Source organism: Thermobia domestica, chromosome 12 (genome assembly GCF_964235325.1).
Source record: "Thermobia domestica chromosome 12, izTheDome1.hap1.1, whole genome shotgun sequence".
Classification (NCBI taxonomy): Eukaryota; Metazoa; Arthropoda; class Insecta; order Zygentoma; family Lepismatidae; genus Thermobia; species Thermobia domestica.
Window position 1 is genome coordinate 44,596,348 of NC_137465.1, and position 21,395 is coordinate 44,617,742.

The window sequence follows — 21,395 nt, forward strand, 5'->3', positions numbered from 1 at the left end:
AATAATGACAGAATACTTATGATGATCATCATCACTGTTTTTAAGTTCGCCAAAATTCTGAAAAGTGGTGGTGAGCTTAGTGAAGAACCTCAAGTCAGCTTGTTGAGAGCATATCCTACGAGTTATGTAACACAACAAATGAACTGTGTATTGTGGGTTGTCTAAGTTACAGGCACAAATAGTAATTAGAACCCTATTTGAATGAGTGAAAGTTAATGAAAAATGTTTTGATTTTCATCTGAAACACTTTTCGTAAAATTCGATAGAGTGAGAGGCTTATCTTAGCAGATCTAAATTGGCATATATGACGATCAAGATTAGGATATGAAATAATGCATGAATGATATGGATTAGAAAACAGAAATAAGGAAGATGAGAACATACTACAAGTGGCGGAAGCATACGGTCTTGGTATCCTGAATACCTTCAGGCAGAAGTACTTTAAATTTGTTTTTCTATTCCAGCCCACAATGATTATTATTATTATTATTATTATTATTATTATTATTATTATTATTATTTTGCTTACCACGAAATAAGTTGTAAGGATTTTTGACTGTTTTTTTTTAACATATACATTTATATTTATCTAAACAAACAATTGAAAATGTTAAGGAGGCTCAACCCCCGTGGCCACACTTCAACTACATATCAGATAGAAGGCTTATCATCAACTTCACCACTGCTGCTTTGTAGTATGCAAATAGAATATATTAATTACGTCATTAGCTACTTGATTATTCCCCATCTTATTTATTAGTATCGATAAGTTCTCTCACTTCACAGTGTGCGAATTCTTTTATTCCAATCTCCCTTCCTGTGACCGTATAAATTCTTTGAATAGGTAATAATTGTGCAGTGCCAATCCTATTTTTAGCTCTGCCCGAACTTTCTCTTTCGAACGAGCGTAGAATAAACCAGCGTGAGTGACAGTGAAAATGTAGCCACCTGGAATGTCTTATATCCTCTGCCGTCAACAGACAGGAAGATTGTGTCTTCTCCCTTTCTTTCGTTAGCACTCTTGCTTTACTTTCATTCGCATCCCACCGTAGCTTAGGAACCTGGCGGCAGGTTGCGCTTGCCATCTCGATCCGTCGAGTGCGAGGACCCAAGCCAACAACATTTCGTGCATTCTCTTTTCGGTTTGTGTTACCTCCAAGCGTGAAGACGAAAATACCCGATTCGCTGACGAGAATGACCGATTGCGGAGCGACATTAACTTTTCCGGCGATCCAGTCAGTTTAGATTCGTTGTGTGGTCGCGGCAGGCGTTATGTAGCCATGCTGCAAATGGTTCAGTTTGTTGTGGATGTTACGACGATCAAACCCACGTGATTTTTCTGTTTATTTTACGATTAAGTTTTTGTTTTAGTATAATTTGTTTGTGCTTTGCCTTTTTTATGTTCTACTAAAGAAAATATTTTATTGTGCTTAGTTTTCTTTGGCCAACTATGAAAAGAATCGTGAAATTCTGAATGAAAAATCTTCGTGAAATAAAAACCCCGCCGAGTGATTATATACAAAATAGCAAGCAATTACAAACAAATCTCGTGATTATTTTCTTTGAGTCTGGCTTTGTTGTTTAGTGTTTTTGTTGGTGTGAAGAGTGTTGCTGTTATTTTTTTTTTTCGTAGTATTTCTGCTTAAGAAAGTGAGCAAGTTATTCCAGCGGTTCCTTGACAATGGCAATGAACTGGATCCGGTTTGTTCTCATATGCAGCGTGCTAGCCGAGCTTGGCGTCTTCAGCGCTGTACAAGCCGACTTCGAGAACCATTATGGGATTTACTATGAAGCCCCATGTTGCGGAAAACATCATCTACGTCATCATAAAGGTAACCTTATCATTAAATAAAAGCCATTTATTATTTTATTTTCTGCAACGTTATGCCCTTGCTTTCAAAGGTGCTGCGATTTTGTTGTAGTATCTTCATTTATTTTACAAGAACGTGATTTAGCATGTTTTTATATAGTATTTAACGGTAGGATACGTTTTGAGTCACGTGGCTCGTTGTAAGTATTGTTACGGACTGTAACAATGAAGCTAATCATTCTGAAATAATTATTAAACAGAAAACCGCTATTTTTCCCGTAAATGGCAATACAAACTTAACTTCATTTGGATGCAAGTTTGTCCAAGGATTATTCTCAATTCACAAAAACAGTATACATATTTTCAAGTGCCAGATTAAATGTGTCCATGTTTAATCAGCATGGACACATATTATTTGACTGATTAAACGGTAATTCGTGCAAATTGATTTATTCTGTTTTTTTAATTAATTTTTCAGTTGTACAAATACACAACGCTTATTCATGGCTGAATGGTGAACGTTTTGTCTTCAGTGCGATAAACACGGCTTCAATTTCGGTAGGATCCCACATGAATTTGTAGATCTACGTTTCCTGAAGTCTCGATCGTGAAAAGGAACGTTAAACTCCAAAAAATGAATTAATTAAACTGAATTTAATATCTTGTAAATAATAAATTTAGTACAAGATTTCTGAAAACTTCTCTGTAAACCTAATTACACATAAAACACAGTATATGCTATTTCAGAAATGATATCTAATGATTGATACAGGATATGACTTTATAAAGACAATGTAGATAAATCTGTAATAGTTCTAAAATTTATGCTAAGGCAACTACAACTTTGTATTCAGGCGAACATTTCTATGCACGTAACTCCCTTATGGCTAAACGGTTAGCGTACAAGGTTTTGGCGTGGGAGACCTGGGTTCGATCCCTGCAAGGAGCTCATCCATGTCTCATATAGCCTTGCTGCTGAAAGGAACGCTGAACTCAAGATCAACCAAACAATTTCTATGCACGGTAATGTTAGACTTGTTTCTTTTTTCTCTCTCTCTCTCTCTCTTCTGGACAGTAATTCACGCTGTATGTAATAACAATAATATGAACATATGCGAGTAATTAGAGAGATACTTTTAATAATTTTAACAGTACTTGAACTTAACAATATACAATGTTTATTTTTTTAAAAAAATAAATTTTAGTATATTTAAAAATCTTCGAAAACTGCATGTTCTCATTTCCTTCAGTTTCGATAAGTTATATTACAATAACAACAATAACACTTGTGATGATGATGATAATGATGATGATAATGGAGACCTGGGTTCGATTCCCGGTGGGACTTCATGTAGTTTGGATCCCACGTTAAGCTGAAAGGGAAGCTAAATTGCAGCCTAACAAATTAATAATAATAATAATAATAATAATAATAATAATAATAATAATAATAATAATAATAATAATAATAATAATAATAATAATAATAATAATAATGAAATTTAGTTCAGTGAATTTATGAAGAGAGCATTTTTAAAATGGCGAAGAAGGCATTTAATATGCAGTAACGAATACGAAAACTTCCATTGTTTGTTATCATTAATGGTATACTTTTTGATATTCTTTATATATGTTAAAATTCTATAAAATAAAGCGGTTAGTTTTCTTCAATATATTTAGCTTCCAGCTAGTGCGTATAGTTGTGGAGTGCTTTCTCACGGGAGCGGATGACATTGAAATCTGCTTGCTTTTTGTTCGTTGGTTTGCCGAGCAGCGTGAGCGTACCTCATCGCCGTCGGCCGTACAACGAGAACGAAAGAAAAAAGTGAAAAAAGAAGAAAGAAAAGCGAAAACAGGGTCACGTGACTCCGCAAGCACTCAGTTGAGTGAGTCAGTTCTCTCTATTGTCTTGCATTTTACTACTTGCAAAACTTAAAAGCTGCATTGTTTTCAAATGTAATTCTCTGAGATAAGAGAAAAGTAATGCAATTAGCTAATAGATTAACTGCCAGCGTTTGTAAGTAAGGGAGCTAAATTACTTGTTTTTGCCGGGACTTTTTTTTTCTTTCACATGTGTCTGTTGAATCGCTTTAGAACTTAATATGACCTTTGCAAATGGGTTTATGTTCTCTGACATGTGACAGCGAAATTGAGAAACATACCCGAGTATAGTACTCTCCAATGTTCGAAGTGCAAAAAAAGCAGAGGCGATACGATTTATTACGATTTTGACTCGACATACAGGTTACAGTATCTAAACGTTGATTCACAGTGAGGGTATGTTACCTAAAACATTGCATTTCTATTTACCTAAAGGTTGACAACCATTGGAGAGCTTCTCTGTAGTTAGGGGGAGGCAGATATGGAAAGAAAGACATTGATCCCCCACCAGCAACTTTCTGGAAAAAATCCTCTTATGTTGTACTGTAAAGATCTATACACCAAAATTCTCAAAACCCGTGTTTTATGTTAACAATTTCCAGTTGAAAAACTCCCGGACCCCTCATTCGACTTTGGGGTAATCCAAACCCCGGAAGATCCCCCCCCTAAACCCACTCATACTCAAAACACGACATTTATATGCATTAAGGCAAGACGACACACATATATAAAAAAGAATATTCAGTATGACATATCAAAATATAAACTAGATGAATTTCTTTGGAGATACCTCATTTTAAAAAACAAAAGGTAGGAAAATGATGACAAATGTCTGGGTTGTCAACTTACACATTATTTCTACATAAAAATGAAATCTTTTTACGGGGAAAGCTATTCGTCAATTACTGTGTTTAAAAATAAATTTATTAAAGGTATTTAGGATCTACTCTCCAGTGACGGTATGTCTTGATCACTGAAAAAACAGAGGCTGTATGGCATATCACCGCACACCGTCTCACTTCAACCACTAGTCCTCTCCCTACACAATACTATAAATTGGGGCGTTCAGAGCATAAGGGAGTCAAGTCCAGTTGAAATGAAAGTTTTACGTCCCACGTTTATGCCGGCTAGGCTAAAGGAGACAGTGATGATGACAAATAAAGGAATTGGTGGAATGAATAAAGTGGGAGAAAACGGGATAACCCCGAGAAAACCTCGCACACGGTGTTTCTAAGTTCACTTAGCACGAGCTGTGATCGAACCAAGGACCCCATGCACCAGTGGTGAACGCTCTACCACTAAGATACTGCGGCCCTTCAAGTCCAATTATCAAAACTGTAAGAAAAGATACATGCAGTGTGTACAATATGCATAAGTACACGGAGAAGTTATTATTAACGGTATTATTATTATTATTATTATTATTATTATTATTATTATTATTATTATTATTATTATTATTATTATTATTATTATTATTATTATTATTATTATTGCGTCATAAGAGTTACTTAGACTGTATGAACAAGAATCTTTTAAATTCAGAAAGCAGATTTCGATACAGATGTTAAATATGAAACATATCCCAAATGACCAGAAGTGGTTTTTTAATTCCCTTTATCCACTGAACGCTTCAATTTAGGATACACGATAATAAGGCGAATTGTTACTGTTTCATCATTATAGCCTCTACAAATTGCTGTATACTCCAAATAGGCACCGTCAACACTACACAACCTAGCCATAACATGAATAATTACTTTTAAAAACCTACTTTTAGCCAGTGTACTTTTTCACACAAAAATCTATAAAACATATAGGACAGGGGCGGATCCAGGACGGACTTTCAGGTGGGGGAAGTAGGTTGTAATACTGCTACTTAGAGCTAATTTTATAGAAAGAAAGAAAGAGCACTAAACTCTGGGATGGGTTTTATTTATATATACAATAAGAAAGTTTCTTCTTCTGGGGGGAGGGGGGGGGGGCAATTGCCTCCTGGATCCATAGGAAACAATATATATATAATCACCTTCCTGCAGACTTTAGCCGTGAAAAGAATGTAGTCTTTTAATAGACAAATCAGAAGGTTTAGTGCGTTAGTGTTAAAGAATTTTTGGACAATAAATTATAGGGCCAGAAGTTGGTCTCCATTAACTCTACATAATAAATATTTATTACCATATGAAATCCAGTGTAACAATATAATCAAGCATATTATATAAGGAAAGCAATTGTAAATAGACGTAAGCCCCCTGTATGTATTCTGGACTGAACCTCCGGACCTAAAACATCGTGGTTTCTAAATGAAAGTGTCCTGCGCGGATATAAAATATCGCCCACAGACAATATAGTTCTTCTGTACCGGTATTGAATATGATTGGAAAATTAGTATCTTAACGTAACAATTGTTAATGCCTCTTTTGTAGTTTTGTGAGTCCTATGATATATCAATCAAACTCAAGTTGAATATCAAATACAATTTGTTAAATAATTCCAGAACACATCGATATTTATTTATTTATTTTTTTATATTTCATTGCTCATAAGTAGAGCTAGAAATATTAGGTGCGAAATTTTGATTTAACCCTTTATTTGGCACTGTTGCTCTCAAGCAACATTACATTTTGTTGCGTTGTCCGCACGAATTATAACTTCAGTGATCATTTAACTGGCATTATTGCTTTCATGCAATATTCGTATGCATGATTTGCGGGTCGCTTCGTTAGATACTTCTAATCTTCGTTAACAGAGGACAGTCAAAGTTAGTATTGTAGAAGCTTTATCTCCTACGTTCCGCGAAAGTTCTTTTTTATTATTATATTTTATTTGTGGTTTCTTGCTCTGTAGGAAAATATTTCAACGAAAGTGTTGGTAATTACTAAGAGTATTCTTAAGATATTGGACCATAATAGGGCACTGCTGTTCAGTAGCTACGCATAAGACCTATTTTATGGCAATGTTGCTTTGAAATAAACACCCTCTATTGTGTAACCAACGTACAAAAATACTTTTGAAATTACGAAATTATGATCAGGAAGACATGGTTTTACCATAAAAGCAAACTGAATATTTTAATGGTAATGCTATCAATGCTTGCCAATTAAAGGGTTAAAGGGTGCAAAATTTTGAAAAAGAAAAAGTGTGTTTCCAATATATATTTATATAAATATGTAAATATATTTATATAAATATGTAAATATATTTATATAAATATGTAAATATATTTATATAAATATTCACCCAAGCAGTACCAAAAATTACTAGTCCTATTTGAAGACTCAAAATTCACTCATATATTAAAAAGTTTGCCTAAAACAAGTTTCAGAACAGAATGTTATTTAAGTTAGAAGTCCAGAATACAGTTAAAACAGATGAAAGATTTAAATTTCATTGAGACTGCTTCTTCGATCACAATGTAAATATTTCTTGATAGAAAAAAGCACTTAGCAATACCGCTTGGTGATATGTTGCCACTTCCCTTAATTCAAAGCTTACTTAACGCGAGCTGGGGTCGAATCAAGGACCCGATTCATCAGAGGTGAACGCTCTACCACTAAGCCACCACGGCCCCTTGTAAAAAAGATGATGGATGACATCGAGAAAAGATGCAAAAGTATGCTTGCATTGAATTAAATGCAAGGTGCAATCAAAACAAAGTGGAGTGCTTATTTAACATTTTCTTTGCAACACTAGCTAGTTTGGACATATGAATAGAAAAAAGTGTAGCACCTAAAATTCCTAGCTCTACTCGCTACAGCTCAAAATGGAAGTTGAAACGGAGGATAAAAGCTCTGTGAGAAAGAATAAGTCTCCTCAAATAAATTCATAAAATCACAATAAACCTTTTCATACTTATTTTAGGATTTGTAGGAACAAAGAAAGAAAATGCAAAATCCTGCTAAAGGCAATTTTGTTGTGATAGTTATTTGTCCGAAAAGAATTATGACGCTTAATACAAGAGGTTAATCTTTAATAGTGACTCGAAGATCATGGAAATTCCTTTTATTAATATATTATATATTTGCAATTTTATCCCTTATTCGCAAAGAGGATAAAATCTTATTAAGACAGTAAAAGTTATAATCACGCGGAAAACTGAAAGCTAATGAACTTTTAGTATTAAGAAAAACTGTATATCCTGTATCATAGACAACCAACAATATTTTGCTGATGTACAGGTTGCATAGAAGCTAGGGAATTAGAACAATAATGCACGTTAAAGTAACCATTACTTGTTAAGATGTTAATGGATTGATTCTATCGTCGAACTCAGCCGAAACGTTATCGTGTGGAGTAACTCAAGGACGTACTAATAGTATAATCTCAGATCCTACAGTGTGGTTCTGATAAAATCATCCGCAGCAACAACAAACAATCAGTATGTTTGCAAAAAACTATATTGCTGCGGATATCTGCATTCATGTAGACCTCTGATGACTGTGTCTGAATATTCTTAGAACACTGAGGGTGTTAGTCTGTAATATCCGCCGAATCTTCTATTACGGAGGGAGAATATTCAACTTTTTATTAGTTCTGTTTTCTAGATTTCTATTATTTTGTCAATTTCGAACGCTCAGTGTACAAAAGAATCAAATCCACTTTTTTTTCTATTTTGTACATACTTCATATTTAAGATTAACACCTGAACCCACTTTCAGTGCTTAAAAGATATTATAATATATATAAAAAAGTATTTAAATGGAACTTCTATCTCACAAACTCTAGTAGGTGGACTAGAATACCTTGCGCTCTGAACTCCCCTATTGTAGAAATTGTGTGTCTGATATTAAGACAACAAATGCCAGTGTTCGTTTTTTGGTCAATAACCTGAAAGTATGAGTGAATTTCATATTGGGAAGGATAGCAGTATATACATCTGTTAGTAAACAGGCCGGATTCACTTATAAACTGACGGAAATAGTCTTATTCAGTAGTACTACTACCATTACTACTAATAGTAAAAATAATAAATTAGCAGTAAGCAATGCAGAACAATTTTTCATATTCTGGACACAAAAACCATTTGAATTTTCCGGCAATTTTTAAGGAGAAAAATGAAATGAAATATATAGTTTAACATATTATGCTCTACAGTTATGGTTTTAGGCTAGAGCAGACAGATGATTGATGAAAGTGAATGATTATGAAAGAATTGGTAGGATGAGCGAATACGCGACAAAACGTACTAGCGACAAAACGTACCACCGACAGAACGTACCACTTACCCTGAGGGCTGCTTCTGAAGGGTTTTCTAAAAACACTTTAAATAATGACAAGCGACAAAACGTACCACTTGCCTGGAGGGCTACTTCCAAGGAGTCTTCCAATCAGCCATCAAATAATGACAGGCGTCAAAACTTAATACTTGATAGGACGGTATACCGGCCAAAATAAGGTTAAAAGTTGAACAGATTGGTGATGAGAAAAGTGCCGATATAAGACCAAGACTAAGACTAAGGGATGCAAGACCATGACCAGGCCTGATTTCCTCATTCTGTCCACCGAAAGTCCTATCTCCTGGACTTTCCCCCAAAGGCATTTCTTTAAATGGAAGAAGCACCCACTGATCTGCATGGATATTGTAAATCTGAGAAAACTGTTTACTAGAGCACTTGAAAGTACCACTATTCTCCCCCCCCCCCACGAAAACCTTTAGTGAACGTAAATTTTAATAACCACCACTGACCCTGTTTACAATGTAAGATTTCCTCGAACTAAATGTCTGACATTTCAAGGTCATTTTTTTCCTTTAAGTGGTACGTTTTGTCGCGGATTAAATATCTGAAATGTTTTAATTAGTCCATGACAGGTTGTCATTTATGACAGGTCGTCAAAAGTGGTACGTTTTGTCGCGAAAATTCAAGTGGTACGTTTTGTCGCTGGTACGTTTTGTCGGAACACCGGATGAGCATGTGGGAGGAAACGGGAAAACGTCGAGAAAACCAACGGACGTGAGTTGTCCGACACAAACTCAAGTAGTCTGGGATAGAACAAGACAGACCAATCACCAGCGGTGTGCGCTCTACCACTGGACCACCGTGGCCCCTGGCAGTTTTTAACATTTTCCGAAGTTTTATTATTATTATTATTATTATTATTATTATTATTATTCAGCATTTTCCTTGAACAATGTTCACTTTTTATCACTAAGAAGAACGCTTTAATACCAGTAGTCTAAAATAAATAAATATACAAGGAAAATGCATAATAAACATCCTCAACTTACAAGCCATATTACTCACAAATAAATGCTGATGTTCAAAACCGTTTTCACATTACCTTGGATTATTTTATAAGAAGTTAAACTGTTAATATTATCTTACATATATTTTTTTGAAATAGTTTGAAAAAGTGCCCTTAAAACTTACATGCAGAATCTTAATAAGAAAGAAGTGGAAGTATGAGTATTAGATAAGAGTATCAAGGAAATAGTAACGTATTTTTTAAAAAAAACATTTTCAAACAAGCTCTTATATTATAAAGGAGAAGGATATGATAATGTGAGAAAATATAGCGGAGCTTCGTATTTTAATAAGATGATAGCATAGAGTGGAATTTTGCTGCACAAAAAGTCATAAAAATAGATAGTAGAAATATCTAAAGGAGAAAAATGTACAAGTTAACTTGAGTAGGAATTCGTAAGAGACCTGAAAGATCCAATTAAAACTTGTGTGTTACCGGTATTGTGATTTTCTCTTCTTTTAGCAAGTTAATTCATAATAAGTAAATGTAATCAATGTATTATTACATTTAATTATTATCAATTATTACAAACTTACTTGGCCTGGGATCGATGTAGGGACCCTTTGCACTAGAAGTAAGTGCTTTGCCACTGAGCCACCGTCAGTCTTCAAATTAGGGGTTTCGAAATCATGTATTGTGCCGGCCTGAGGTATCGCGACTATAAGGCAAAAGACCTAATTATAAAAGTTATTTATGCAATATTATTAGTGTTTACCAAGGAATAAATATAGATATATATCAAAAAATGATACATACGGTCGATGGATCTCATAAACTGAAAAATATAAGACTGAATGTAAATCCTCATGTACAGTTTTCGAGAAAATTGAAATATTAGTTTTCGCGAACCTAAAAATTGATACTTTACTACTGTAATCACGCCACCTATTAAGATAAAACTGACACTGACGTATACTTTCATCAATCTCTGCATTATGATACTAGCAAGATACCGGTACTAATTACAGTTAATGTGATAAAGCTCAAAATTATGATTACATGTAAAATTGTAATTTTTGTTTAACTAAACTATTGTGCAAAGATTTTATATATATTATCACTCCTTTTTTTTTTTTTTTTTACATAAAACATAACCTCTGGCTGTCTGACATGACAGTCCTTATAGGCCTGATCCGCTCTAACGCCATCTATTAGCGACCAGCTGAACCAAGTCTAGGCTAGCGTCGAACACATTGCCAGCGCGTAGCATCGGCCGTCTCCAACAGGCGTATCAAGAGCTTTCTAAAGCTAGTGGCTGTCGCGTCTTTTATTCACGTGACTTCCCAGTTTGCCTCACGACACTAGGTGGACGCAGAAAAATTGGAAAGCATCATCCGGGAATCGAACCCGGGACCACACGGACGTCCAGTGCTGTAACCACTAGACTAAAGTGTCTGCCGTATTTTTACATATACAACAGATAAATAGAGAAACGAAATGTTCCACTATAATAAAAGCTTGTATTGGCAACGAACGAATTACTTTTTTTAGGGTCCCATAAAAATTAGATTTTTTTCAATACCGTAATTATCGAAAATTAAGCACGAGATGTCACATTCAAGTATCTCATATTATTCAGCTTGATTGGATTCAAGTATCTCATGTAATTTTTATGGAGCCCCAAAAGTATGTCGTTCGTTGCCTATACAGGCTTTTATTTCTGGATATGTAAAGCTATAGTGTTCCTTAACAGTGAGGCACTTGCAATATAGTATGGTAAAATGCAACTTACGAAATTTCAATGCATGTGCATATTTTAAAGAATAGTACAAGGAAAAAAAAAAAAAACATTTTTAAGGAGCGAATTCATAATAAATGAACTGATCGGAACACACTACATTCATTGCAGACCCAGTCTTTTTAAAACCTTTTATTCTGCTTACGGATTGCTTGTCGACATCGAAGTACAGTATTCGCAAAACAGTGCACAAATAATTCAATCACATCTTTAGTAACTGTGGTCATAAACGACCACTTTTAAAGTACGAACACGCGTTCATTGTGTGGTATCTTTCAATGCATTGTAAACTTACTTAATTACAAGTGTAACAAGGTTTTTGAATCATTCATAAAATCACTTCTCACAACGTATTATTGAGAGACCACGTATTGTCACGAAATACACCAAAACATGTTGTTTACGTCAATCAGTTACTGCTGTTCTAGTCAATTGAGAACTGAGTAAACTATTAGCGTTAATCGACTTACGGCCTACGCTGTATAATGCTACCTTCCCATCACACTTAACTATTGTAAATTCCTCCGACTGAAAACGCAAACAGTAGTTTGACTATTCTTAAATTACAGTTCGTTTTTTATAAATGTACTAAATCATAAATGTATGATGGAGAACGGTTGCAACATTGGATAGACATTTTCAAATGGAGGTTGCTTGAGGGTCTATCAATACGCATGTTGTATGTGACCTTCACTTCAAAACAATAATAATAAAAAGAAAAGAAAACGAAAGGAAGATTTGAATTATGTTGTCTGCCATAACTATAATTTAACGGCAAAGACAGGACAATTTCTCCGCCTATTACGTTTTCCAGAGTTTATGTAAATATTATTATATGAACAAATAGGCGTATTAATGCAAGCAGATGCAAAATACAATTCCTGGTAATTTGCATGAATTTATGAAGCTTATTTATTTTCAGATAGTGATTGGTGTCTAAACTGTGTGTGACTGGCGCCTTTGATGGTTTAATATGCAATAATACCCTTCGGTGAAAGTAAAAGTATCAGGATAAATTGGTATATTGATATTGGAATTCGAGACTAATATCGGTCATTTCCTATGTCACCTGTAAAAATCCTGTCACCTGTACCTGTAATCAGGGGTAATAATAGGGGCTGAATTTGGTTTTAGATGGTATCGGAAGTGTCAGTTTCATCTCAACGACCCCGAAAACTATGGATTGGACACTAAATATCGGTCATTTTCGATAATTTTTAAATATCTCCTCCCTTCCCCTCCCTAAGTTGTACCGTCAAAGTGAAATTATAAAAAAACATTCCAGGCCCGAACCTCATCTATGTTGAGAATAATTTGATCGAGATATATGTCACTTCCATTTGTATATAGCCCTATGTGTAAAAACTCGTGTGAATCGTACTATCATCAGCAAAAGTACCTTCCTAAAATGGTTTCTGCCTAATAATTTCAAAATAAATAAATGTATTCAAGTACAGTTTTCTCTGTAAATTGTGTACAGTGACAGGTGGGGGAGTCCCTGCCTGTATTCACAACATAACAAATACATGTATGAGTATTGGAGATTTCTATTTTACATCAAAATATTTAAATTTATTTTCATTAATGGAATAACATAAATTACGGAGATAACTTAAAAAAGAAAAATAAATAGAAAATAGTAATTCATATTGTGCAAGATTCCAAATTAGTGTTACCTATTAGACGAAAAGCACCTTCTTAATTTCGAAAATATTATCTTTCAGTTTAACATCCCTCGATTATGCCCTTTAAGCTAGGGGAGACGGATGATTAACTCAAATGAATGATGATGGAAGAATTGGTGGCATGAGAATGTGGAAGTATTCCGAGAAAACCCACAGACACGATGTTGTCCACCACAAATTTAATTGGCCGGGGATCGAACCGGAGACCCTACACACCTGGGATAATCGCTGTACCACTGCGCCACCGCGGCTCTTTATAACTTCGAGATGAGTTGAGAATTTAATGATATCTTGGAAGTGTGCGGAAAAATGAATCCCGTAGGCATGTATCTATATGTGGTTAACACAGGTAATCGACACTAGCATTTTTGATTATAGAATCTCAGGTCTTTACTTTATTATTATTATTATTATTATTATTATTATTATTATTATTATTATTATTATTATTATTATTATTATTATTATTATTATTATTATTATTATTATTATTATTATTTGTGTTTTCTTTCTCATTTCAGAAATTAGAAAATTGAATTGCTCTTCTTTTATCATTGTGTTTATATTATTCTATAAAAAATCGTATTATGGAACTTTGTAGTGATATCTTCTTTATGTTTTCTAATTTCAGGTGAGTCTCCAGCTTCTTATATCGAAACCGAAAATTGTTCGAAGGTATGTAGTAAAATTTCTGCACTGATCTATATATTAAAATGCTTTGTTTTTCCCCAATCTTTTCTACAGTGAGATCTCGAAAACCACAAGTGCTAGAAACGTGCCGTTTTCGCTGGTCGATTACAAATTTTGTGTCGATTGTCCAGTTTTAATTGAATATTTTTAAAAAAAGGTGGTCATTTTTCTTTATTACATTTTTAGGAGTACACTGATAGTGCTGAAATTTAAAAATACATCATATCCTATGTGTTATACATTCCAACTACATATTATTGTATACAGGGGTTGTATATCACTCAGGCGTTTGCTTCATGGACAACTGATAAGGAAAATGAAGGATAACTATTTCTCCAGGCAAAGATGAATCTTTATTTAATGTTTGCAATGTTTTGCCCAATGAACACCATATAGGAAAATATCACTGACATTATAATTAATTGTGGGTGTAATGTATTTGCTTATTACATACTGCATGCAAGAAGAAACAAAACACTGATCATACATGAATTAGAAACTTAAATCGGAAGTAGGCTCAGATCTTGCAAACGGTCCGAGATATTGAAAATAATAATAATAATAATAATAAAAAACTTTAATGCATCTCTTGCTAATGTTTATCAAGATGTCTTTCACTTGTGTCTGTAAAGAGACATGTACAAATGTTGTGAGGAATAAGAAGATTTATGATCATATGTGAATGATGCGCTCTCTGTAATTTACAGAGAGCGCAGATTCAGTTAGTAAAAATGTGAATATATTAAATTATCATACCAACGTCCCAGCAGCCACTACTAATATCGCTTTCGATGAGATCAGCGGGTCTGGTCAGAGGATACAAGTGTGACCATACGCATCAGGTAGTGATGGCACTGCGGCAACCACAAAGCGTCGTGAGAGCAATTGAGGAGCTACTTGAACGAACGAATTAGCAAACTCCGATCTAGAAAGCCAGTATTAACTGCAAGCGGAGCCGAGATGCTGACCAAACATCACTTCAAGGATGATGAGCGCCACAAGCCGGCTGGTAGGCTCTGGCCTCCAAAAGGATATTGTGCCATGAGTTTAGTTTTTATGTTGCCTCGTACATAGTTCCATTTAATATTGTGAATGCGATTTTTTTTATATATATATATGTTTAGAGACAGGTTATGGTTACGGAACTAGATTTGCTAGGTTGTGGGAATAAAATTTTACATAATTTAAGTTATTTGTAAACATCTGGATGGTCCTGAAATCCTTCGATAAAGTAGAACAGTAGACGTCTAAGCAAATTTTATTGTCTGGTCTAACGTTTTATACCTGAAATTCAACGCCTCAAAATGGTAATTCTGTGGAAATCTTTGGGTAGATTTGCTGTATTGTGATCGTAAAAACCTTCCGAACAGGCTTGCAAGTTGTGAATTCAAAGAAACTGCAGTGATTTCAACATTCTGAACGCATACATATACTTCAGTTTGTTTTTCCGACGCGCATTGTGAGAATTTATGACCATAGATTACTCTTATACAGTAATGCAAGAAGTATTTTAAATGCACATTACTTTAAATACATATTCAAAGCACAAATCGGTATGTGAATTAGAATGTAGTTAGATACGTTGGAAGCTGAGAAAAAAAATCACACACTGTAATAAAAAGGCCTTCCAATACTAGTTGAACTATAGGAGTACCCCAAGGTACGTGATTCTCTCCACTTCGCTTTTCGTGGAGACTCTTGCAATTCTGCGTTCGTAGTTTCACCTGCATGTTTTCTTTTTTCCTTTCTTTCCGTCAGTCCCGTCACGTTTCAATGCTCTTCCTCCCTTTCCTATTTCCACTGAGAGAAGATTTCTTCTTAGTACTACTACTCTTTGGTCGTCGGGTTTCTTAGTGCAATTTGCTTCCCCTTTGACATCATCTTCCTTGGATCTCTGCTGGAACACAATCCTTGAGAAAGGGTGAGGGAGACATATAACACACACAGTCTACGCACTCATTCGATGAAATTCACGTTGAGTTACCCTTCACTATATCGTGGAAATACTGTATAATCTTGTTCATGAAAATTGAACAATTATTCCTTTCCCCAACTTCCTTCGGAATTTTTTTATATTCGTAAAGTTCATCGTCGCAGGAACAAACTCAATGGTAGATCCTACTTCGTATGACAAGCCGATTCAATCACAATTATACCCACATCCCTACAATCATGCTTTATATTATCTTTTTACCTTCATGGCCTAACCAAAGGTGTCTTTTCGAAACACTCCTATACTATACAGCGTCGGTTCGTAAGGGAAGTCATATCGGCAAACTCAAAATTTTATCGTCAGAAACTAAAACTTCAAAATGTTCAATGCCCTTGACATAACTGTTTAGCAGTGTAGTACTTAGAAAATATTACGAAATGAAGTGTTCAGTATCTTTGAGATAATTGTTTAGCAATGTAGTACTTACAAAATATTACGAAATAATCTGTCCAGTGTTTTTGAGATAACCATTTAGCAGTCTAGTACTTAAAATGTAACGAAAGGGAGTGATCAATATCTTTGAGTTAACTTTTTAGTAGTCTAGAGCTTAGAAAATATTACCAAAAAAAAGGTCTCCAGTATCTTTGATAAAACTGTTAGGAGTCTATTGTTTAAATATATTACGAAAAGAAGTGAGCAATATCTTTGAAATGACTGTTCGGCAGTCTAGTACTTAGAAAAATATTACGAAAGGATGTATCCAGTGCCTTTGAGATAACTGTGAAGCAGTCTAGTACTTAAAATATTAAGGAAGAAAGTGACCAATATCTTTGAGATAACTTTTTAGCAATCTACTACTCAGGCCCGCAACCAGAGGGGGGCTAAGGGGACCTGGCCCCTCCAGATCTCAATACAAAATGCTATTATTAATACAAATAACAATTTGAAGGAGAATTTTTAATGACTGGCTCCCCTAACATATCCATGGCCCCCCAAACCTCTGTGGCTGATTTCAGGCCTGCTACTACTTACAAAATATTACGACAAGAAGTGTCCAGTGTCTTTGAGATAACGTTGAACAAACCAGAGTTTAAAGAAGATATTACCAACGAAATTGTCCAGTGTCTCTGAGATAACTCATTAGCAGTATAGTAGTTAGAAAATATTATGATTAAAAAAAATTACCTTTCTCCAGCACCTCTGTCAACCTCGTTCACTCGAAAGGCTGATTGCCCACCAAGTGTCGTGAAATTGAAACTGAGTAGTCAGTATATAGCATGAGATTGTGGTTGAATGTGGTCTAAGGAAACTGCCTACTTATGTGACTAGGATTAATCAGCTAGCATAAAAGAAAAAGGATTTTAAAAAAAAGTTCAACTTATACGAGTCTTCACTTTCAGCTGCTGTGTTTGGACAAATAAAAAGTGTACAAAGAAAAAAAATCTTCGCAAACTATTCACCTGACTGACTTCTCATGTCATGTCAGTTTTTTTTTTTTTTCCTTTGTACTGCCTCATCGTGATTGGTGATGTCTCTCAATTTCGTGTGTTGTGTGTGGAACCAACGTGAGATGCTGGGCGACGCAATTGAAGCCAATTCCCAAATCCGAATCGGTTACCTTGTAGAAGGTCGTTCACACCGGTAGTTCTGGTTTCTTTGAAGCAATCACATTCACAGACACAGACATACATATATCTTTACAACAGAAAAGAGAATAAGAAAGAATCATTCTTAACCACACGCGAATGGGATTTAGGCTATTATTTCGACCGTAAGTGGAAGCGCCGCTGCTAAATCGAGTTTTTAAATACTTTTTCCTTACTCATACTGAAGCCATTGTGTAATAATGCATTTTTATCGCCTCAAGGTAATTTGTTATGAGATCATTCACGCCTAGCAGATTTTCAAAAATGACGGGATACAGTTTCCGGCGATTTGTATTAATTACTGGAATAGAATTGCCTCAGAAAATGTTCACAATTAGCAACAATATCATAACATCTCCCGAAAGAAAGTGTCTAGTATCTTTCCGAAAACTTTTAACAGTCGAATAGAAATTATTACGAAAGACACCGCCCAGTGTCTCTGAGTTAACTCTTTAGCAGTCTGGTGTTTATGGAAAATATTACGAAAGAAAGTATCCAGTGTCTGGGATAACTCTTTTGCTTAGAAAATATTACGAAAGAAAGTGTCCAGTGTCTTTGAGATAACCATTTAGCAGTCTAGTGCTTATAGGAAGTATTACGAAAAAAAAGTGTCCATTCTCTTTGAGAATGCCCTTTTAGCTGTCTAGTACTTAGAAAAGAATATGAAAGAATTGTCTTGGAGAATAACTTTGAGCAGTCTAATGCTTAGAAAATATTACGAAAGGAGGTGTCCATTGTATTTGAGATAAATTTTAGCAGTCTAGTATTTACGAAATATTACGAAAGGAGTGTTCACTGTCTTTGAGATAATTTTTAGCAGTCTAGTACTTACAAAATATTACGAAAGGAGTGTTCACTGTCTTTGAGATAATTTTTAGCAGTTTAGTACTTACAAAATATTACGAAAGGAAATGTTCAGTTTCTTTGAGATAACTTTTTAGTAGTCTAGTACTCACAAAATATTACGAAAGGAAATGTTCAGTTTCTTTGAGATAACTTTTTAGTAGTCTAGTACTCACAAAATATAACGAAAGGAAATGTTCAGTTTCTTTGAGATAACTTTTTAGTAGTCTAGTACTCACAAAATATTACGAAAGGAAATGTTCAGTTTCTTTGAGATAACTTTTTAGTAGTCTAGTACTCACAAAATATTACGAAAGGAAATGTTCAGTTTCTTTGAGATAACTTTTTAGTAGTCTAGTACTCACAAAATATTACGAAAGGAAATGTTCAGTTTCTTTGAGATAACTTTTTAGTAGTCTAGTACTCACAAAATATTACGAAAGGAAATGTTCAGTTTCTTTGAGATAACTTTTTAGTAGTCTAGTACTCACAAAATATTACGAAAGGAAATGTTCAGTTTCTTTGAGATAACTTTTTAGTAGTCTAGTACTCACAAAATATTACGAAAGGAAATGTTCAGTTTCTTTGAGATAACTTTTTAGTAGTCTAGTACTCACAAAATATTACGAAAGGAAATGTTCAGTTTCTTTGAGATAACTTTTTAGTAGTCTAGTACTCACAAAATATTACGAAAGGAAATGTTCAGTTTCTTTGAGATAACTTTTTAGTAGTCTAGTACTCACAAAATATTACGAAAGGAAATGTTCAGTTTCTTTGAGATAACTTTTTAGTAGTCTAAAAGCCGAAACCATACCACTTGGCGTAACAGCCCTTTTGCGAGGTTGAGCCGCTCCAACGCCATCTGTTAGTGACCTTCTTAACTACGTCTAGCCTAGTGACTAATATGTGGTCAGCGTACTGCGACGACCTAACAGGCGTATCAGGAGCTTCTAAACCTAGTGGCCATCGTGTCTTTTAGTCACGTAACTCCCCAGTTTGCCTCACGACGTTGGGTGGACACCGAAAACTGGGAAGCACCGGCTGGTAATCCGTGTCCGATAGTCCAACTATAGACTACCGTGTCCACATTTTAGTAGTTGAATACTTAGAAAATATTGCGGAAAAAAAGTTGCCAATATTTTTTAGATGTTGTTCACAAATCTTATTTGACTGCCTGTCAATTGTTATAAGAATCAGCGGGCAGTCAAATTGTACAAGGTATACAAACATAGTGCTTTCTTAGTCCCAAACAACCATGAAGGAGGACACAGTACCTTAATGCTAGACTGCTCATCTACTGTACGAAGGGTCCCTGGCTATTGCATGCCATGTGAATTTGTGGTGGACAGCATCATGTCTGTGCGTTTTCCTTTCTCCTCCCACACTCTTATTCCACCAATCCTTTCATAATCATTCCTCCGTTGTATGATATATTTTGAAGCCACACTAGGTTCCCAGTGGTCTGTAACGTGGCGTATGTTTAGCTAAATGAGTCCAGTTGCATTTCTGGCTTTCTTCACCCATGTTGACCACTTTTAAATGCAATTTTATCTCCACGATGCTCTGCGTTGAAAAAAGAAAACAAGCAAATGAAATTCTTAGTTTAACGTCCCTGGAAACGGGCGAACCGCGAGAAAAGACACTCACACGCTGTTTGCCCACCATAAAACCCTCTTGACTCGAGCTAGGATTGAACCAGGTCGAGAAGTCTCGCCTTTGAGTTGGAAGGCGTGTCTGTATAGTTCGAAAAGTTGGGAGAAGTATGCTGAACAGTGAAGCATTGTGTGGGATATCTATTAGGGATGGCCATAAAGTTCCGGTTCCGTAAGGAACCGGTTATTTGAGATCCGGTTTCCAGAACGGTTTCAGACCTGGATCCTAAAGCCCCCAAAGACCCGTAAGGAGGCAGAAAGTTAAGCTTCAAAACACTGCAAAAAGTACCATGCGCTTGTGCCCTCCCCGCCCAGACCCACTTGTGCCCCCCAGTGGGAGTTTAGCCAAATGAGTTTGCCAGTTTCCCTATTTCGCCAATGAGCTTGCCAGTTACCCAGTTTGTTTAGCCAAATGAGACAACCGGCCGCCGCCTGTGCGTCTGCTTGTCGCTTCCACCATTTCATCTAGCACACCGTTCACAGCCTGCCAGCAGCTCGGGTTTAGCGTAGGGATGGCCACAAAGTTCTAGTTCCGTCGGAACCGGTTCTTGGAGATTCGGTTTTCAGAACTGGTCCCAGACCTGGATCCGAAAAACCCGGTTCCGGAACCGGATCTTCTAGAACCGGATCCGTTCAGAGCCGAAAACCGGTTCCACCAGGAATTAGTTCTGGCCATCCCTAATATCTATTACAAGTTCATGTTTAACAGTGGCTGATCTAACCCAGAGCTGGGGGCCTAGACTTTCCCATTTTTTTGAGTAACAAAAATAACTGTAAGTATTCTTTGTATATTTTTGAAAGTTTATAGCAAGCGTTGCCTTTTATTCTGTATTGAAAAATTTTTGAAGCATTAGATATAGTTTCAATTGTAGTTTTTCTTTTATGAAATGTGTAAAACAATAGTCTAATTGAGGTCCAACCTACTCATAATATCCATCGGGACAGAGTTAAGTTGGAAACTTCTGCAGGACCCACCCATGAAAGATTGTAAAGTATGGTATACCTATCATAGTCTGGGTTCTGGCTCCCCCGCCCCCTTCCAGGCCGGTAGCCAGCACAAAACTGTAGGGGGAGCCCGATCCAACCATATTTATAGTTCATATGCAAGCTTACTGTGAAAATTTTAGGGGGCCAGTAAAAATTTAGGGGAGCCGACCCCCCAGACCCCCCTGGATACGGGCCTGCTGCCCCCTCCCAGATTTTACGTTGTAGATCCGCCACTGGTGTATAAATACCTACATAACGTTCATTTAGTTGAGTACAGATTCGTCTAT

At 35.6% G+C, this 21,395-nt stretch overlaps 1 protein-coding gene across 1 annotated transcript in view; it reads left to right on the top strand.

Annotated features, from left to right (window-relative positions):
• Window positions 1-1,237: 1,237 nt before the first annotated feature.
• The window catches only part of Sema2a (Semaphorin 2a), a 799,786-nt gene continuing 779,628 nt past the window's right edge, over window positions 1,238-21,395 (top strand). Inside the window, exon 1 of the mRNA XM_081733673.1 lies at window positions 1,238-1,832. Within this exon, the coding sequence (XP_081589799.1) occupies window positions 1,682-1,832 (151 nt within the window). The 5' untranslated portion in view covers window positions 1,238-1,681. The remainder of the gene's footprint in view (window positions 1,833-21,395) is intronic.